The sequence below is a fragment of the Sardina pilchardus genome, chromosome 11 (genome assembly GCF_963854185.1).
Source record: "Sardina pilchardus chromosome 11, fSarPil1.1, whole genome shotgun sequence".
In the NCBI taxonomy this organism is placed as follows: Eukaryota; Metazoa; Chordata; class Actinopteri; order Clupeiformes; family Clupeidae; genus Sardina; species Sardina pilchardus.
In genome coordinates, this window is record NC_085004.1 from 2,250,236 (window position 1) to 2,271,739 (window position 21,504).

The following is a 21,504-nucleotide window of genomic DNA, read 5'->3' on the forward strand; positions in this document are numbered from 1 at the left end:
CTCCAGGAAGGGCTGTCTGTGCCGCTGCGCCTGAGAGCCAGGCTGCGTCTGACTCCGCTGGGAAGAAAGGGCCCTTTCATTCACGCAGCCGCGCTCTAAATTCAATTAGTGCGCCGTCCTCCCTGTCCAGGCCAACTCTCGTAGGTGTGAAAGTGACCCATCATATCCATGTGCTCACTCGTGTTCCACTCCTATCCCCACCCTGTAGATTTATTGCTAGGTTCTATCTTGTGTGGATAGCTAACATTTTACCAAAGATAGTATAGTTACTAAGATGAATCATAAAGGGGTTTTTCAATGGAATGAAATGGCACCCACTTCCGCCTCCTAAAGGGGCGTGATCAGTGACGAGATAATCGGTTTAGAACGGTGTAGAATCAGCTGAAGCAGGTGCCGTTGATAACAGGTTTATTTCACCCATAGAAATGCTCCCGTAGGCCCCAGCCGTGGCGCGACTGGCTGGGGCACCTGCACCGCACACCGGCAACCCGGGTTCGATTCCCGCCCCGTGGTCCTTTCCGGATCCCACCCCTACTCTCTCTCCTGCTCGTTTCCTGTCATACTCTCTACTGTCCTGTCCAATTAAAGGCATAAAAAGCCCCAAAAAATAATCTTTAAAAAAAAAAAAAAAAATGCTCCCGTTTGCCTCCTAAATGGGAGTGGCAGTTGCGTCACAATGAAACCAGAGGTTACCCTCATAGGAATCGTCTCGCTTTATAAACTGTCTCTGATTTTACTGTAATACTAGCTATCACTCAATCTGTGAAAAAGGCACTAGCTCTGTTTGGGCTATGCAACTACCAGTTTACATTTCAGCACCTCTACATTAACACTGACTGACAGGAACAGTGGTGTTCTACAGTGGCTATAGGTAATGTTAGCAAAGAAGGCTTGCCACTTATGCTTACTAAAAGGTGCTATATTCAATCATTTTAGTTCAAAATAATAAGCAATAAATAGAACAGAATAGAATGTGATAAAATAATCGCTTTGACCTGATGTTAAAAAAAGGAAAATGGTAAGATATCCACTAAAGAAGTTGGCATCCTCACAAGCTATCCTTAGCATTTCTGCTCTCTCATTATTACATTTTATACCTCAAGAGGTGCTAGTGAGTCAATGGTAATTTACTGGCAAATGGCAAAGCAAACATGCCTCCTTCAGTTAAAAGGCTAGAATAATGACAACAATGTTTATTTGTGGAGAAATGGAACACTACATACACACAGTCTTAATTAATTTTCAGAGTGCTGGACTGAACTAAGTTAATGTGAATGTTGATTCATGTTGATGGAGACACTAATGGTAGTTTTTCAGCCTCAGCTAGTCTTGGCACACTTTTTCATAACTTCTACAAATGGGGAAGAGGTAACTAGATATGTAGTACTGTAGTAATATACTGTCCCCTGCCTGGGGTGGTGAGTATGCCTCAATTTAGCTCACTAGCCAACAGCTAGTCAGGTGTACATGCTGCGTAGCCGCTTAAAGTGTGTGGTTTATGTTCGTGCTTGTTCATCTCCATGGACTTGCAGCATCCCTCCAGGTGAGGTTTCAGGTGAGGATGTTACCTGTACAGCCGGTGGTGCCCTTCCTGACGGAGTATCCCAGGTCACAGTGGCAGATGAAGGATCCCCTGCTGTTTTCACACTTCCCACTCAGACAGATGTTTGGGTTGAGCTCACACTCATCAACATCTTCAAAAGAAAGCAAAGGGGGGAAAAGAGGTTTCTCAGTCTAAAAATAAGAACTATTTATTCAGACCAAAAAAGGACCCGCGCACTTTAAGTTGGCCAGAGGAGGATCTGGTTTCAATCTTACTCATCGGTCTTGTCATGTTTCTCCCAAATATCAAGCATTCCCCTTCCCAGCGAGCACTGTTGTGATTAGCCTGAAAACTAGTTGCATTCCAATCATTCTCACCAAACTCACTGGATCTGATTTGTGAAAACACAATAGGGCATTTTTTTGCACTGGATGGGTGAAACTGGAACCAAAATAATTACCCAGGCATGTCTTCATATCTTCAGAGGACATGAACCCATCGTAGCACAGACACTGGTATTCGCCCGGGATGTTTGTGCACTGGCCTCCGTCGCATATATTGGGATTGTCCTCACACTCGTCAATGTCTGTGGAAACATACAAACAATGGGAAAACAGCATTGCCAAGCTAACATAAGGATGCTCTCTATGTGTGTGTGAACTGGTTACTCTACTCCTGTATCTACAGTTAGACAGCAGCCATTTTCATGAGATATCATGAAAACGCACCAGCCATCTGTGGAGAACGGCAACAGCTGGCGAATAGCTCAGCAATGGTCATCGTTTGACTTTATTTCAGCTATATACCTTTAATCCATCTAGGGAATTTCCTATCTAAAGAGCTTTTGTATCTGACCCTTGTCACCAGGGCAATAAAAGTCATGAGGTCTTGACTATTGAGTCATGAGACCTTTATTAAATCAAGCCATTTTATTACATACTCTGAGTGACATAAAAAAAACAAAAGTGGTTGTCTAGAGTATTGAGGTTACACCGCGCTCATTCTCTGACCTTACTCAGCTCAGTCAGTGGGAGCAGACGCTGGGTGACCACGGCTCCGCTTGGCCTCCAAAAGGCCAGCAGACGTGGGTCGAGCGAGAGGTGGAGACTGACCTGTGCAGCTGCGCAAGTCCGGCATGAGGGCGTAGCCACTGCGGCAGCTACACTCGTAGCTGCCGTCCGAGTTGGTGCAAAACGTTTCACAGCCGCCATTCTGGATGGTACATTCATCGATGTCTGCGAGACGAGGACACGGAGAGACAGAACTGTGACACTTAATATTCATCCATTGCACAGATGCCACATGCTGTTATGGAAACTGTAACGACAAACATGGTGATGCTTTTCTCACCTATGCAAGAAAGTCTGTCCTCCGTGGATTTGTATCCGGTGTCACAGGCACACTGGTAGCGTCCAATCATGTTAATGCACTGGCCGTGTTTACAGAGTTTGTCACTCAGTTCACACTCGTTAATGTCTGTGGAACAAACAAAGACATTTTTTAAATATCTTTCGTCACGCACGCTCACATCTAGTAAAGTGCATGCATGAGACTGAGACAAATTCTTTTAAAAAAACTTCTCTGCTCTTCCCTGCTCACTAATTCCCAGGATTCGTCCCCATAATAAAAGTATACCAGCAACACAAATAATTAGCATGAATGTATGAGGTCATCCACTTCACACACATGTGGTGAAAATGATGAATTTTTCACTTGAGATGTATAATCAAACCATTATATTCAGATCGCTGGTGCAATAGAACTTCCAGAGGCATTTAGTGGAGGCAGCCACGAGAGGCCTGCTCTTCTAAGGCCTTTAATGTGATTGGATACAGCTGGGAGCTGCTTTTTTCAACCGTGTGTATTTATCTTTTCATGTGGAGGGGAACGTGGTGCAGGACTTAGCTGGAAAGGAGTGTGCTTTCCATCTGCTGTCCTGGAGTTCAAAGCCTCACACGGAAAAGCAGAGCCCAGCAGCACCCATCCCAGAGGCACACACACCGTACCATAGAGGAGGGTGGTACACTGGCATGGCGCAGCGCAGACTAAAGACTACAGTACGGCTCGCCATGATACAACAGAGCACAGCACAGCACTGTATGGAGGAGTACAGCATGGAACAGGGCCATGGCTCTCATTCACTAACGCTTTTGTAACAAAGCACAGAGCGTAAAAAGAACGTTCATGTAATATCACAGGATATTAACATTGTATCACAATCCATCACGCCACACTTTCACACAGCTTAGAAAACCTCAATGACGCTAGTACTTTTTTTTGGGCGGAAATAAAGTAAGGACCCAGCCCAGCGTGTCAGAGTGTACTGTAACTCTCCACGCACACGGAGCTTTCACCATCCACTTAGAGCAAGCTAAGCAAGCCTTCTCAAAACATGTCTCCTGCCAGCGCAGGCTCTCACCCAGACAGACTCTATCTCACCCGCGGCACACCCGTCATTACAGATAAACCACACACACGCAGACAAACACACATGTATATGCATGCACACACACACACACACACACACACAGAGAGAGAGAGAGAGAGAGAGAGGCACAAACACACACACACACACACACACACACACATATACACATATACACACACACAGACACGGCACACATACAGACACCAGACATCACCGCCACCCCTGACAAAAAAAAGGGAGACGTCTACATACTCTCTATCTTTGTTATCTCAAGAGCCTATTAACACATCCATCAGGCAGACCAGGAGGACCACACACCCACACAGACACACACACACACACACACACACACACACACACACACACACACACACACACACACACACCCACACAGACACAAACACATGGACCCATTCACACCACTTGACACTAGGGCTAAGGCATGTTCATCTACACGTGCGGAACAACCGCCATAGACAACGCGTCCATCTGCTGTATGCCTTACTGCGGCTTGCGGCTTTGCTCGAATTTGACTGAACTGGTTTTTACAGATTCACAAAATGCCCACTACATAATAACTCTGATTAAGCCAAGCTATAAAAGTGATCAGTATATGGCAATGAAAAAATCCTCCATTGTTTTCCGAATGTATTCATCATCATTATCATCATCACCATCATCATCTACCAATTTTGGCTCAGTCATTTTGAGAGTGCTAAGTGGCTGTTTATTTTCATAGCAATTTGATCACATTATTTCAAAGGCAGCAATAATGACTTGTAACACCCCCAGTGTAAATGAAGCTCTTTGTTTGATCAAGGGCAACTCCCTCCCCCCCCCCTCTCTTCCCCCGCCCCTCTCCCCCCCCCCCCCCCCCCCCTCTAGGGCTCTCTGTCTGTGCAAAACGTTGCTCAAAGATTCTGGCAGCGCTGCCGCTCGGCTCACAGCACTCTGCTGGTTTACATTGACGCGGCGGCCTTCCGAGCTCTTCCCAGAACCCCGGGCCTGGCCCGAGGCCACCGATCCCACCAATCCCGCTCCCTCCTCACCTAGACAGGCGGAGCCGTCCGGCGCGATGGAGTGGCCCTCCGGACAACTGCAGCGGAAGCTGCCCTCGGTGTTGATACATTCGCCGCCACGGCACAGCAGAGGGTTCCGCTCACACTCGTCGATGTCTGGGAGAGAAAAAGTGTGTGTGTGTGTGGGGGGGGGTGGTGGGGAGGGGGGGGGGGGAGGGAGAGGGGGGAGGCGCCAGGGCACACAGACACAAACACTTGCATCATTCACTTGAATCTCTTCAGCACTCATCTCATCTCTCAGCCGCTTAGAGGCTACCATGGTGTCTCAGCAACAGCTGTAATGAATTCAGCAGAATGAGAGAGAGAGAGAGAGAGAGAGAGAAAGAAAGAAGAAGAGAGGGGGAAAGACAGAGAGAGAAACAGAGTGGAGGAGAAGAGAGAAAGAGAGAGAGCCTGGTGGCCTGGCAAACAAATATAAATTAATATTTAAGAAAAAAAAAACTCATAGATGAATCAACAAACATTTCCACAGATGGCGGATGTGAGGAGAGGATAATTGTGTATATAAAAATAGTTGAGGAGGGCCCTGAACGATGGCGTGTTTCTCTAATGGAAGGGGAATCCTGGCAGGGCGTGGGGAGGGTTGGGGGACGTTCGGCGTGGGGAGGGTTGGGGGACGTTCGGCGTGGGGAGGGGTTGTGGGGGCGTTCGGTGCGGCGTCGACACAGCTGAGGAGCACAGGCAGTGCTTTTAAGCGCACGACTGTGATTCCCATAAAGCTGATTCAACATGCTGCACAGACCCTTTCAAGGAAATTGCCTGAGCAGCCTTCCAAGCACACGTCCCGCTATGAGGCGGGCCAATTATTCTGCCTAGCCGCTCATTTGAAGCCGCAGAGAAAAGCGGCAGGAGGAGAACAGGGAAGGGGAAAAAATCCGCCATTTAAATGACATGCCAGTGCCTTGGGCAGGGAGGCTGGCAGACTGGGATCCTATCCTGTTTTGCGGGTAAACGGTGTGAATAAATCTCGGGTTTTTTTTGCATGTGAGGGTCCCTGCGAGGGCCATTAACTGGGCTAAGGGGTACTTTGTGTAAGGTATGTTGCAGCGGCTGGCATGGCTGTGTTGCAATAAAGCGGCCGAAAAAGTAAATCTTGGTGGTGGTGAGGCGGCGGTGCTCGTGGCGGTCAGCTCACCCATGCAGTTCTTCATCATCATGAAGCCGCTCTCGTAGCCCTCGTAGCACTCGCACTCAAAGTCTCCCGGCGTGTTCACACACGTGCCGTGACCACAGAGATCAGGGGAGATCCGGCACTCGTCGATATCTGCAGACGACAGATTTCTGTACAGTTAGAATCAAGCAATGTAAAGCAGTGTACATTTAAGTGTATGTGGATATCTGAGTGAAACATTTGTGTGTGTCTGTGTGTGTGTGTGTGTGTGTGTGTGTGTGTGTGTGTGTGTGTGTGTGTGCGCATAATATGAATGAAGCACTGCATATTTAACACACCATTCAAGATCCCATTGGAACTTCAACATGAGGTTTGATTCGGGATCATTCATTCAACATGTCTCTATACATAGACAGCCGCTACCTATGGAAATTGGAGTTTGACACTTCCACTAGCCCCTACAGGGCCTGGGGAACGCATTAGCGACCGGATTTTGACGCGGCACTTTAAGCGGAAACAGCGGGAATGGGAATAGCAGCCTCAGACCATGAGCTCACCTGTGCAATTCCTTTCATCCGAGTCCAAGGCAAACCCATTATCGCACCTGCAGCGGAAACTGCCAATGGTGTTTCGGCAGCGGCCGTGGGTGCACAGACTGTGGATCATTTTGCACTCGTTGATATCTGCGGAGAGAGAGAGAGAGAGAGAGACAGGCAGAGGTGATCGTCGGTCAGCTCCAGAACCCAGAGGCAGCAGCAGCGTGCCGGCTCATTTCTCTCAGATGGCCGACAAAACAGCGCCAGCACGAGGCGCTTTTTATGTGCGCGCTACTTGGCACGGCTACCATCGAAAGTGCAAGGAAGCCATGCAGATGTTGATGCACCTGGTGTGCAGCAGTGGATATCAGATGCCTGTGAATGGAGGGGGTTGTGGGGAAGGGGGGGGGGGTGGACTGTGTAAAACTACAGGCCTCCTGAGATACCATATACAGCAGAATTCCTGCGTGGTCACCGTAAACCTGGCTTCACGTGACTGAGGGGAGTGCATGTTTTTAATAACGCTGTGGAGGTTCATGTCAAGCTGGGGTTTTAGGGTGAGGATTAGTGTACGAGTACACAGTTCAGGTCAGTGTTTTACAGGGCTCTGTGGAATACCCAACTCTGATTGGTCAATCTAAGTGGCCTATAAAGATGTCTGCTAAAGTGTGTATCATAGGCATGGCACACCAATGTTTGATACACTACCACCAACAGAGTTTTAATGGCTACTGCTAAACCTGAAAAGATAACATTACGTAAAACTGTCCTTATTAAACTGCTATTATACAAATGAACCCATCTAGTGTGATGGAACACTTGCTTTGTATGAAGGTATTTTCCAGAAACCTCTAGCTGGCTCTACTCTACATTCTCCAAAAATCTGAACGGTCTATTAACAAGTGTAGGAGGGATAACATCTAAGTGATGCATTTGAGGACTCCTGTATGATAACGCTATCCATCTTAGTACCGTAATTTCCCGACTATTAGCCGCGGCTTATACATTGATTTTACTAAATTTCTTCAGCTATGAGAGTAATACAGGGGGGCAGTTAATATGGCGCTAATATGGTTTTGTTTCTTTTAACTTGCATGAAACACTGTACTGCGGCTTATTATACACAACGCGGCTTATTGTGGGGAAATGACTGTAGCGGTACCAGGCCGTGGGAGAGGGCTACCTTAGAGGAAGGCAGCTCACTGCTCTGGGTTAGTGTGTGATTCACCTCACTGTGTGTTCACTGTGTGCTGTGTGTGTTCACTAATTCGGTTAAATTGGGTTAAATGCAGAGAAATGAATTTCCCTCACAGGATCAAAAAAGTATATATTCTATTCTATTCTATTACCTTTTATGAAGGGCTAAGTGATGCATTTGAGGACTCCTGTATGCTAACGCTATCCATCATAGTACAGTACTGTAGCGGCACCAGGCCGTGGGAGAGTGCCACAGTACCTTTGAGGAAGGGCTTTCCGTTGATGAAGTCTCCGCGGTGGGAGAAGCCGGGCCCGCGTGGACACAGCAGGTTGTACTCCTTGCTGCCCTTCTCTGGACACTCGTCGCACTCGGGGCCCCAGGCCACGCCCACCGAGCAGCAGCAGCCGTCCACGCGGTGCCGGCCCGGGATCGGCACGCCGCAGCGCTCGTCCTCGTGGGTCAGGTAGCAGTGCTCCGTCCGCAGGTCTGACCAATCACACACACACACACGCACGCACGCATACACACACACGCACAAACACACACACGCACACGCACGCACACAGACACACACACACAGACATACACACACACACACACACACACACACACACACATACACACACACACACACACACACACACACACACACACACACACACACACACACACACACACACACACACACACACACACACACACACACACACACGCACGTATCCATGAGCTTGCGCAAAACACATGCACAGACATGAGCTCCAGGGGTCATAAAATCCCATGAGCCATCACGTTTCGCCCATAATAGTTGAGTCAAGACGTTCACTACAGCCAAGTCCATATTTATAGCGGCAATTGCGGCTCTTGAGATTACAGTCCACTATAATTACATTTACAGCTCCTTATAAATTAAATCCATTAGTGGGGATGTAATGTGTGTGTGTGTGTGTGTGTGTGGGTCGTCCCACGGGGGGCACCTACCGATGCATGTCCTTCCCGAGGCGTCCACGGTCATGCCACTGGGGCACTGGCAGATGAAGGAGCCCGCCGTGTTGACACACTTGCCGTTGATACAGACGTCCGGGAACACCTCACACTCGTTCACATCTAGCCGCACAGAGAAGGGCAGTCAAGAGCAGTCTGCACCCACAACCTTACCGTACATTGAGAAACTCAAAACAATAGGACCCTTTTGGTCAACTTCTTGGGCTGAAATGGACAGTCCATTGAGCTACTTTGCCTGCTATAGGTCTGACTTAAAGCACGTCATCAGTATTGTGACAATTCAGGCACATTTCAAGGCTTGTGTTTTCTGGTCTTACCTTCACATACTGATCCCTTTAGTCTGGCATACCCTTTTTGGCAGTGTGGGTCTGCAAGAGAGAAATAAAAAAAAAAATACATACATCTTCACAACATATTCATTTTCCAACACCACCCAAGAATGCCCCGTAAAGACTTCCCACACACACCTACTGAAGCGTCCATCTTACCTGGCTCACACTTGGTACATGGGCTGCCCCAGGCCTCGCCAAGAGTGGCACAGCATTGCGATTTCAAAGTGGCGCCATTAATGTTGATCTCACAGCGGCCGTTCACTACTTTGAGCCAACACCGTCCTTTACTGGTCTCTGATGGCACACAGTAAACACATGGGTTTACCCGAGGAATGAGCTACCACCCCACCAATAAAACAAAGACACCTAAATATACATCAGCAACATCCTTTACAAGAGTTCAAATCCTCTGGATGCTTTGAAGTCGTACCAATGCACTGGGTTCCAGAGCCGTCCAGAGTGCTGCCCACAGAGCACTCGCACAGGAAGGACCCCTGGCTGTTCTTGCACACGCCGTTCACGCAGGGGCTCGACTCGCACTCATCAATGTCTGCGCAGATAAGAGCCGTCCAAAGTCAGCCGAGAATGCACAAACAAACGTTATTAATGGGACACAGCGGAAGTAAAAAAGGACATCATATGAAGATGAAGTGAATAGGAGTCCCTACCCTCACACACGTCCGTCTCTGGGTGGAAGACGTAGCCAGTAGGGCACTGGCAGGTAAAGCTGCCGGGAGTGTTTCGGCACTGTCCGTTGTCACACAGAAGTCTGTTCACAGCGCACTCGTCAATGTCTGTGGAGACATGGCATGGGGCATCACCGACATGACAACGTCAAGCTGCACTGACACAGCACACTGACCCCACCCCAGAGTTACTGCAGGAGTTAGGAGTCGCAGGAGTTTTGCAACGGCCAAATGCACTCTATGAAGCACCAAATATTTTATTCACAAGCACAATCTCATGTATCAAAGCAGTAAACATACACATACATACCTGCATATATGCATACATACATACATACATACATACATACACAAAGTCAATGTTAACCAGCTTCTCTTATACATACCAATGCATTGTTTGCCAGTAGAATCCACTTCGAATCCCAAGTTACAGTTACATTTGTATGTCCTCAGCATGTTCTCACAAACTCCATTTTGGCAAATATCCGGATCAAGTGCGCACTCATTAATATCTGCAACACAAACACATACAGCATGGCGGTGACTCATCTGTAGGCCATTTTCATGACCAAATTCCCGTCTGAGAGTCGGGCCCTCTCGTGATTGTTTTGCTGTCTCTCCATGCGTGTCCTACCTCTGCCGTCAGTGGTAGTGCCAGGGCCGTGGCTACACAGGGCCAGGAACTCGGCTGGAAGACAAACACACACACAGCAGCCTCAGTGTAAACCCAAAGCCAATAATGGAATAAAAAAATATATAACTTTTGTAAAAATCCAGTAAGACATTTAATACCATGTCATTATGCATTTCCATGCTCTCGCGGCTAAGGTTCTCTGGCCTTAGCGTATATAAAACTCGCTTGCTTAATGTGGTGCAGCCTGGCGTCTTTTTGATATTGAGACTTTAATGGGCAGAACTAACGAGAGATTGCTGTTTTACTTGTGGCGACATCGAGCCTCAGAGGACTTCTTAAAAAGACATCAAGACGATGAAGCACCAGACACATGCAAACGAAAGAATCAATATGTACTATACACGCGTCATGGTTTCATCTATTTAAACGCTTCATGACTTGGGAATCACATGAGAATCATATTTATCAGCGCCTTCGCCAAAAGAGGTTATGGTGCGGTTTGTTTGTTTATCTGTTTGTCTGTAAGTAGGATTATGCCAAAACAACCAGCCTGATTCTCATGAAACTTGGTGGGATAAAGTAGCATGGGCCAAGGATGAACCCAGATGATTCTTTAGTGGATCCGAATCATTGAGCAGATCCATGGATTTAGTTTCACTTTCGCACAACGTTGCAATTGCCATAGCTAATGTGGCCTTGGCTCAGCTCAGGCCTGCACTCTGAGTGTGCTCTTCTGGTCAGATTATGAAACTGATTGTATAAACAAATTACCTTAGATTAAAAAGCTTTTCTAATATAGAGATTTCCTAAACACAGCTGTACAGTATGTGTCATATAATTTGGGATTGTTTTGAATGTCCATGCACTGGTCTGTGGGGGTCTGCTCCCCGCACCCCCAGGAGCGTGGGGGGCTGTCTACAGACCCATCCCTTTTGGTGCTATTTTCCTAAGGGGTCATGCCAAGACACAGGCTTTTTCAGGCTAACCATTGGCTCTTTGGCTTCTTGAACTTGCGTAAGCAGTGGAGTAACACTATCCATCATGCAGTGCCCTCTACCCCGTGCCCAGCACCCTCCCAGCCAGTCTGCGCCACTATTTTAAACCTCGGAGCAAAGTCTGCGTCGCTCCTGGGACACAACAACTGTATTTCTCCTCACAATGTCAAATTTCATTGGCGATTACAGAACTGAATGGTGTTTTTAAATGGCTTCCCTCTTCATCTGTCCTCTGTCACTGACAATAACAGAAGGACTCAAGAGAGACCGAAAAGCTCCACAGTCTCTTTCCACTGCAGTATGCCTGATGCCCAGTGCTGCCAAAGCCAAACTGGCTCTACCCGTTCAGTGTCATGTGTTTTATGAAGCAGTGGGCAAGGGAAGGTTATGTCAAGTGTACTTTTTCTGCGGGCAGTTTGCTCTTTTCTCTGATGATTAAAGCCAGAGGTCCAGTTTGATTTTCTGTCATTAAACTGCACAGTAAATGTGGACTCTTTGGAGAAGGAATTTAAATGGGCATGACTTGCCTGATTTTGTGTCAAATATCACCAGTCTTCCAAATGATTATATAAGAAATAATAAGTGTTGTAAAAATGGACTGTTGGCTATCTTTAATTAGCGCAAGAAGGAGGTTTTCATAACAGGGCATCATAATTGCGCCCCAATGAAATAAAACAGTGAAACAGAACATGGAAGCCTTGTGGGTACATTTGTGCGATCTCATTTGGAGGGCATTAACAAAAGTCCCTTTGTGTTTTCCAAAACATGGAAATCCTGGAGATCTCACAGAGTTTCATAAATACCTACTGTAGATTAGCATGGCTAGTATCACAAACTAGGGCCTTAGTATCTCTCCAACTAGGGCCCTTTTCTCCACTGATTGAGGGTACAGATTTAATGCACACTGGTGTTTCAATTTGGAAACTAACTTTGCATTTTACACATATCAAGTATGTCTTCTGTTTCTGAATATTCCCCTAATAAAATAGCAGGATTTATCTTCACAAAACATGAGGCTCCAACAACTAAAAACAGTGTGGTTTAAAAAAAAAATAAAAAAATAAAAAAAACATTTCCATGTGTCCAGGGAAATAAGTAAGAAATACTTCTCATGCTACTGACACTAGGCCCAGTCCTGCCATGGGTGCTCTGTGTTCGGGGGTTAAGATACCTGAGCTCTGGGGTGGACATGGCTGGCAGGGCTCCCCGAAGGCGTAGTTGGGGTTGGCACAGCAGCACTCGGACTTGGTGACGGCACCGAGGAAGGGCCGCACACACTGTCCCCTCTTGTAGCCTCCATAGCATGTGCTGCGCATATGTGTATCTGAGGCCCAATGAGACCAGAGAGAGACACAATGACTCAGAGAGAGAGAGAGAGAGAGAGAGAGAGAGAGAGAAAGAGAGAGCAAGTGAAAGAGGGGAAAACATGACTCTTGTCCTCTTGCTCAATGAAAACAAAAGGAGACAAACAACACTGTCTGGGGGAGAAAAATAAGACTTCACTAAGAAATGTCAATGGTGCTGATGAAATATGTTGCTAATAATGATAACGTCTTCCGTGCTCAGCCAAAACAGTATTTCATCACTGAAATGTATACTGGAAATAACAAGCAGTTATTGGAAGCTTCATTTAATCTGTGCTCAGAACATGGGTGTAGAAGTTTAAGGATTTATTTATCATTAGATAGTGCATGTGAATGTAACATAGACAAAAAGACAAAAACACTCACACATCTAACACACAAACACACACACACACACACACACACACACACTTCAATTGAATTTACAAGGAAGCACAAGATACAGTAAACGAGTGTATGTTTCCTGACGACAGGTTCTACTCACCTACACACACACGCCCATCCAGGCCCACAGCCAGGCCTGGCATACACTCACACCTGAAGGAGCCCTCTGTGTTCACACAGCGGCCATTCATACACATGCCAGGAGTTTCACACTCATTAATGTCTAGAGGAGGACACAGAAAAGAACAAAGTATTAGACAACAGAATATTGTAATGTTGTGTAACTTGCTTTGGACAAAAGTGTCTGCCAAGAAACATAAATACAAACATATTCTAGCAATGCAAGACTACTATCACAGATGTTTTTACTATTGAAATGCAGTACCTAAGAGACACAGAGTGTATTGTTCCACTTTGAAATACTATACATCACATTTGTTCAGATTATTCCTTTCTGTGGTAAATTACAACACGAAAGTCAGTCATCAAACAAAATCATATTAACCTTACTATAAACTAACATTTCTTCCAGTCACTCCAGTCAGTCAAACAAAAAATCTCCTTTTTTGGTCAGTCCCATAAAGCCTCTTAGAGAGTGAAAGCCGTGCGTTATCACAATTATGATAATGGAGTCCAAACCATGATACGCTTGGGTTGGGTATTATGTCTGAGCTCACTGAGCTGAGAGATCAGTTTACGCTAGCACAGACACGGAGAAGGGCTGCGGCCCCATTCTAGACTATACAAATCATTAATGAGAGCATTCATCAACGCCATGGCTTCACAAGGCCTCTTCTCATGGACAGGCCTGAAGGCATAGCAATAATGAAGATATGAACATGCACGCACACACACACACACACACACACACACACACACACACACACACACACACACACACACACACACACACACACACACACACACACACACACACACACTTACCTAGGCAGAAGCGTCCAGTGGGGTCCAGGTAAAAGCCCGGTTTGCAGATGCACTTGAAGCTGCCTTCCTCGTTCATGCACATGCCGTTTTGACAAATGTTCCTCAGGCACTCATCCTGGTCTGTAAGGAGGACACACGAGAACATTTCTATCACAAAGTCCCACTCGGAGGGGCACAGACACCTCAGAGTTTACATGGATTTTACTGTAATAGTAATTAAGTAAAATATGTTTAATTACTAGATATTGAAGGATAGCTGGTTCTAAATAACAGTTTCAGAGGAGATTTTACAGATAAATTGTCTATGACATCAAACTCCATTGCTACACCAATTTAAGGATAGTATAACATCATGACTGATGGCAAAGAGACTTATGAATAGCCATCCTCAATGTTTGCAGCCCTTATATAAACAAATGTAACTTTCAATGGCTAAAACATTCACTAAACCAATTAATCTATCCTGGTAACAATTTAGTTTGGAAGTTAAACACTAACAATAACAAATCAGAAATCAGTAAAGAGGCCCAGCTTCACAGCTTTACCTTGGCAGTTCTTTCCATCCAGTGTGAGTTCAAAGCCAGCGTTGCACACACAGTTGAAACTGCCCATAGTGTTGACACAGCGGCCATTGTTGCAGATGCGCCCATTAGCCACACACTCATCCAGATCTGTCGAGATCAGTCAGAGTACTGTATGAGTATGTGTGTTGGTCAGTCTTCCTGTGAATACTGTGTGTGTGTGTGTGTGTGTGTGTGTGTGTGTGTGTGTGTGTGTGTGTGTGTGTGTGTGTGTGTGTGTGTGTGTGTGTGTGTGTGTGTGTGTGTGTGTAGTTACAGTATGTAGGTTCAACTGTTAGGTTGGGCTGGACTGCTGTATACTGTACCTTTGCACTCCGTCCTGGTGGCTGTGGTCTGGAAGCCTGGTCCACACTTGCAGAAGTAGGAGCCTCCTGTGTTAACACATTCTCCGTGCACACACGGACTCCTCTCACACTCGTCGTCATCTGTGGAACAGCAGCACATGAGCTATTCAATCAGTATGGCGTGTGCAGTGCAGAACACTAGATCACCATTTAAACAACCAGAAGATGATCAGTATGGCGTGGGCATAACACTAGATCACCATTTAAACAACCAGAAGATGAGTTTCAAAACTCAAAACGTTGGATAAAGGAAAAGCCTTCAGGAAGCTGAGTGAGATATTCTGCACGTGTATCCACAACCAGGCAAATGGCATCTCTTCAAATAGCCACCATACATGACTATACATCACCATACTGTACATCACCATACATCACCATACAGTACATCACTATACATCACCATCCATGACCATACTGACCGATGCACTCTCCGCGGGGGTCCAGCCTGTAGCCCATGTTGCATTCACAGCGGTAGCTCCCAGGGGTCGGAATGCAGCGGCCGTTAACACAGAGATTGAGGTACAGCTTACACGTGTTGGTGATGTTTTGGGTCGCAACTACAGAGAGAGATGTAGAGGAGCACGTCATGATGAGCTTATTATAGGGACCATGGAGCATATCTTAGATGACCCAACACATCCACTGTTCCTCAAGTGTGTCAGAGGTCGTAGGTCGAATGGCAGAATTCTGCAGACAGTAATCAGGACAACAAGCTACCAAAAGTCATTTGTGAATGAAAGAAAAGGTCTGCGACACCATGAGCTCCAGATAGAAATGTTATGGCAAGTTTTGGGCGCTAGCCCTCAGACATGCCAATTCGTCCAGCACCCAGTCTTTAGAACTTGGATGTGCACTGCACGCTGGCTTGTTTTTATCAACCACAAGTCATTTGTGCCTACAGCAATTAGACTGCCCAATAACAGACCCAGTATATGCACTGCTGCACTTTAATTCACCCCTCTGCACATCCATGCAATTCTGTCAGATATTGCAATGCACAGACATAGTTATTTTTATTTTCATCACGTATATTCTCTATTTATTCTATTGTCTTTTCATGTCATGATATGTAATGTTGTACTGTATGTACAGTATGTAATGTAGTATGTATGTTTATAATGTGGTATGTCTATCTGTTTTGAGTACTATATGTTTTGTGAGACGTGCAATGTCGACCAGATGAATTTTGACCATGACCTTGTAAGTGTAAGGCCCTACTGTAAGTGTAAGTGTGAACCCCTCATAATATTGTTTTCTTGTGTGCTGGCTTGATTTAGAAACATGGCAGATTACAGCGCATCTGTGGTTACATGATGGTGGGGTGGAGGTAGCAAAGTGGCCCTTGGAATAATGGACATATGTGACCATTCACAGCGAAATCAGTCGTTTTGCGCACATCGTTATTTTGAGAAAATCAACAATAACAAACTTCCGGGTTAAAATGTTGAATTTCACGTTTTCGCATAATTCGGCTGTATACAGTCTACAGTTTCATATCGTGAACGCATTTCACTGAAAAACCTACGTTTTGACTGTTAAACCCGGCGAAGATTTGCTGTCATTCCCGTTGTGCACGCGCTGCTTAAACAGGTGATTTCTCCTCTTCTGGCATATCATGACAGGAGAACCATGTCAACTTTGGATGCGGTTATCTTAGCGATAGTTTGTGTAATACCCTCGATATACATATCGTTGGAAAGCTTAGTTTATGGCCGTTCACGTGAGCACAATAACTTAATTTACTAAATTTTACCGAAACGACTGGTTCCGCTTTACAGGGTCACATATGAATATCACTGTGGATAAAAGTGCCAGTCAAAGGAGTAAGTATGAGTACATTAGCTGACTGTGAACACCGTGTGTTCAAGAAAGGCTCACCAGGGTGAGTTCGTGGGATCTGTCCTGGGTCGACCGGAACCTGGACTGGACCGGGGTAAGGGCCCACACCAACACCAGGGTAGGGACCACTGCCAGGACCAATAGGAACACCACCGCCACCAGGCCCGAACGGAATGCTTGGTCCGCCGATGACGGGAGGTCCCGGGAGCTGACCACCAGCGCCAACGACTGGGACTTGGGAGCACAGCCGCAGGTATTCATCTGCACGGAGATGGGCCGTGATGATCAGTCATTAGAGTACATACATTTGGAGTCCATTTTTAGATAAGATAGCTGCACTTTAACTACAGATGTCTAAGAGAGCCTCGAGGTACAGTACCAACTAACAACTGAATAGAAAATCAGTAGAGTGTAATCTACAGCATATACAGTAGCTCTCTCTTCACATTTCAATATCAAAGGAGTGTACTGTACAAGAAATAGAGTGTAACAAGAATTTCAAATCTTTAGCATGTACTGTACAGTATCTCAAGATAACTTGCTAGGCTCAAAGCTGCATTCAAATGCTCCAGACCCCGGCGTGCGTGATACCCACCAGTCCCCCTCATCGGGCACATCTCCGGGGTGGCCGTGCTGGACCAGCAGCGCCCGCTGTCGCAGCAGCACTGGTACTTGGTCATGGGCTGCGTGTTGGGGTTGGCACACCGGCCATTCACCATGCTGGAGTAGCAGAAGCCAGCGCGGGCATCTGCGGAGGAGAGAGAGACAAGGACGCATCTCGTGTCGTTAGTTAGGCGCACTAATGAGGCGGTGGTGTGTGTTTATCGCCCCGGCACAGCGGAAGTCCAGGCAGCCGGGCCGAGGCCGGGGGCACATGGCTGGGGGCAGCTCCCTCCCTCGCGCTCGCGCTGCGCACCAGTCATGGGAAATCGATAGAGAGGCTTGGCAGGGCTGCACGCTTGGAAGGGAGCGCTTCATAGCGGACATTCCTTCCGGACAAACATCCTCCAGGGGGGAGAGGGATTCGTGACTCCGTGTGTGTCTTTCCGTGTGTGTTTCCTTCAGCGAGTGTGTCTTTTCTGTTCGTGTGTGTGTGTCTTTCTATGTGCTGTGTGTGTGTGTGTGTGTGTGTGTGTAAGAGAGAGAGGGGGGGTATTATTTGTGTGTGTGTGTGTGTGTGTGTGTGTGTGTGTGTGTGTGTGTATTTGTGTATGTGTGTGGGGCTAGTTATTATTTGTGTCTGTGCGTGTGGGTGGGTGTGTGGGTGTGTTTGAGAGCTGAAGTTCTCTGACCCAGTTTCCCGCTTTGGCCGGCGCTTTTCCGAGAATTCGGAAGAACCCAAAAGCGGGCTTGATAAGAGAGGGGACTTTTCTAACTCCCCGTTTGCTGTGCTGAAGGGGAGGGGGAGCAACACACGCGGGGTGCGTCCTCAAATCTCTTTGTCCTGCAGCCTTCCACACCACAGACATGGCCAACACATGTCTCAGACACACACGAGAGACCACTGGCATCGTGAAAACGGGGAAAAAAGTCCCCAAAACAGGGTTCTGACTTCTGACGCTGTTGTCTGAGGATTTCAACCGCACAAATCACCCCCAAATAAAACACATATCGTCATGACATCCACACGACGGACGAGAAGCTTCTAGCATCTTCTGGTGAACTATAAAAGGTCTGCATGGTGCGTTTGGTCAGCACTGCGGAGCAGAGAGAGCTCTGAAGCATCTGGCCATGTGTCACTGGCAATGAGGCCGAGGCATTGACAAGGAAATGAAAACAGCTTGTGGGCCACAGCTGTGGACGCGTCGCGCAGCGCGCTGCACTTGCCCTGAGTCGCCGGAGCGGCGGACCGTTTCACACAGGGGGCAGGCGGGCGGGCAGACGGGTTTGGGGGGGGTAGGATAGGATGATTCCCGTAAGACGTTTTTTGGACGGGTGACTTGGCCAGGGCATTTTAATGAGCCCCGGGAACATTGAGTGAGGAGCCCCGCCGGGGTGGCATGCGGGAGGGCAGCGTTCGTCCCAGCGCCCTAATGAGACGCCAAAGGGGAGACAGCGGCATGCAGGTATGCACAGTGTGACGCTACGCCCCGCGCTCCTCCCCCCCCCTCTCCCCCCCCCCCCCCCTCTCCTCCCCAACTCTCCTCTCCTCTCCTCTCCTGCCCTCCCCAACTCTCCTCTCCTCCCCACCTCTCCTCTCCTCTCCTCTCCTCCCCTCCCCTCTCCTCCCCAACTCTCCTCTCCTCTCCTCTCCTGCCCTCCCCAACTCTCCTCTCCTCCCCACCTCTCCTCTCCTCTCCTCTCCTCCCCACCTCTCCTCTCCTCTCCAGCCGCCGCCGCGCAAGAAAATAGCTCATTGTTGCGGAATTATGAGCAAGCGACTACTGACCTAAATTCAGACAGCCAGGAGTTCCTCTGCTGCTCTCTCTCTCTCTCTTTCTCTCTCTCTCTTTCTCTCTCTCTTTTTCTCTCTCTCTGTCTTTCTCTCTCTCTCTCCCCCTCTCCCTGTCTCTCGCTCTCCCACCCTCCCTCCCATCTTTTTTTCCCCTTCCTCTTCTTCTTTCCCTTGGCCGCGGTTCAAGAGCTCTTCTCCACACGGCCTCCTCTGTGCCTGGGGAGCCGGCTCAGTTTACTCCCCCTGCCCTGAGCTGTGCTGCCCTGAGCTGTGCTGTGCTGTGCTGTACGGCTCCGTTTACTCCCCCTGCCCTGAGCTGTGCTGTGCTGTGCTGTGCTGTGCTGTGCGGCTCCGTTTACTCCCCCTGCCCTGAGCTGTGCTGTGCTGTGCTGTGCTGTGCTGAGCTGTGCTGTGCTGTGCTGTGCTGTGCAGCTCCGCGGATCTGCAGCCCGCTCTGCTCCGTTCCCATCCCCATCCCTGGCGCTCGCATTAATCACCGTGGGCCAGGGCTGGACGGACGAGTCCGCAGGGGCAGCTTAAGGGCCCAGCGTTCCTCCCTGGGGGGAAAAGCTGGGACGGGAAGGGGCCAGAGTCCAGTGGTGGTCATTAGCCAGACTTAATGGCTGAGGGGTGGTCGAGAGTTTTGCATGCTTGGGGTAGAGGAGAGGGGGGGGGGGGGCTGGCCTATCCCACTGTCTTTGGCAGGCAGAGGAGGCCAAGGGGGAAACCAACTTGACACCTTTTGTTCTCTGTGCAGAAACCTTCATTGAAACACATCACAATTTCAGATCATCTTGGCAGGTTCGCTTGGCCATGTCGGCAGGCCTGTTTCCAAGAGCGATGCCTATCCACTCTCCGCAACAATTAATAACACACTTGAACTTCCTACATCTGTGGATGAGTATCACAACACAAAGGACCATCTGCAGGTCTGGTTATACTCACCTATGCACCGAGAGCCATCTAGCGCCGTGTCGTATCCCTGTGGGCATCTACAGAAGTAGCTACCGATGGTGTTAGAACACTCGCCGCCGCTGCATAAACCAGGGATGGTGGCACACTCGTCACGGTCTGCCATGGTAACAAAAATATAGCGTGAGGAGGCCGACTTTAAGGAAACAATAGCATTTCAAACTGACACCTTGTGTAAGATCTCAGAGGAACACATAAATACAGACAGTAGACTAGAGTTTTTAAAGTGGAAAGTCTAACCTCATGACAGCACAGAGCCGGTGAGAAAAAAGAACATGATCGCAGGATATTAAATTCAGCGTCTCTTCACTGGCACATACTCCATGGCTGTTCAAACCACCTTTGGTTTGTGAATGCAGCAAATTACACTGATGTGAAAACTACCAAAGCTGGTTTTGACTTCCTTATGGAACCATTCTAAGAATTAGATTATTATTTCTGGGCAAAACAGTGCAAACATACTTCAGCATGAAAATGATCACCGCAAATGCATCCTTGGCCAACACTGTATATTTCAGAGAATCAAATTGGACTGTACAAATAAGACTGGTCTGGAACACATAGCTCCTTAATAGACCTCTACTCCTGCAAGTTTTAATAATAGCCATGGAAGAATCAGTCCTTTATTTGTATCAGTTTTGTAAAGGACGCCAAAGGAAGGTTTCCAGAAGCCTTGAATATTTTCTCTCGGGCCAATGAGTAAAAAAGTGAAATCCTCCTCAGAGCTCTATAACATGGGTCCAGGCCATGTACAGTGTATGTGCCAGCAGTGGATGTAAGCTTGAGTTTACTTATGGATTAGTCCTCTGCAGTGCATTATTGAGGGGGCTTCCACACGGCCTCCTGCTGGGAAGACAAACATGGGAAACATGCTACAGTGTGTCCCGGGCCGCTACTCAGCTCTGTGAGAGGAGAGGAGGAGAGAGCGAAGCAACCACAGCGTGACCCAGAGTCCAGTGGCCGACTCGGCACACCGACCACAGGGCTCTGCGCTGGTGATTTGAGCTCCTCCTCAAGGGGGCCAGGAAAACCCTAAAGTCCCTGCGCTGGGAAAGTTAATGTTGTGTAGCTAGAGCTAATGCAGAGCCTGGGTCTCCAAAGGAGAGCTGTAAAGGCCACTAACTTGGAAGCACAAT

General features: G+C 47.7%; 1 protein-coding gene across 1 annotated transcript in view; it reads right to left on the minus strand.

The window, feature by feature from the left end:
• Positions 1 to 21,504, minus strand: part of fbn1 (fibrillin 1) — a 65,910-nt gene that overhangs the window by 28,654 nt on the left and 15,752 nt on the right. Inside the window, exons 9-32 of the mRNA XM_062548665.1 lie at positions 20,342 to 20,467; positions 17,597 to 17,749; positions 17,041 to 17,262; positions 15,582 to 15,719; positions 15,124 to 15,243; positions 14,783 to 14,908; positions 14,238 to 14,357; positions 13,393 to 13,515; positions 12,716 to 12,868; positions 10,550 to 10,603; positions 10,302 to 10,427; positions 9,898 to 10,023; positions 9,660 to 9,779; positions 9,386 to 9,523; positions 9,215 to 9,265; positions 8,874 to 8,999; positions 8,154 to 8,381; positions 6,719 to 6,844; positions 6,186 to 6,314; positions 5,021 to 5,146; positions 2,894 to 3,019; positions 2,656 to 2,778; positions 2,004 to 2,129; positions 1,569 to 1,694 (exon numbers count right to left, since the gene is read on the minus strand). Coding sequence (XP_062404649.1) covers positions 1,569 to 1,694; positions 2,004 to 2,129; positions 2,656 to 2,778; positions 2,894 to 3,019; positions 5,021 to 5,146; positions 6,186 to 6,314; positions 6,719 to 6,844; positions 8,154 to 8,381; positions 8,874 to 8,999; positions 9,215 to 9,265; positions 9,386 to 9,523; positions 9,660 to 9,779; positions 9,898 to 10,023; positions 10,302 to 10,427; positions 10,550 to 10,603; positions 12,716 to 12,868; positions 13,393 to 13,515; positions 14,238 to 14,357; positions 14,783 to 14,908; positions 15,124 to 15,243; positions 15,582 to 15,719; positions 17,041 to 17,262; positions 17,597 to 17,749; positions 20,342 to 20,467 — 3,132 coding nt within the window. The remainder of the gene's footprint in view (positions 1 to 1,568; positions 1,695 to 2,003; positions 2,130 to 2,655; positions 2,779 to 2,893; positions 3,020 to 5,020; positions 5,147 to 6,185; positions 6,315 to 6,718; positions 6,845 to 8,153; positions 8,382 to 8,873; positions 9,000 to 9,214; positions 9,266 to 9,385; positions 9,524 to 9,659; positions 9,780 to 9,897; positions 10,024 to 10,301; positions 10,428 to 10,549; positions 10,604 to 12,715; positions 12,869 to 13,392; positions 13,516 to 14,237; positions 14,358 to 14,782; positions 14,909 to 15,123; positions 15,244 to 15,581; positions 15,720 to 17,040; positions 17,263 to 17,596; positions 17,750 to 20,341; positions 20,468 to 21,504) is intronic.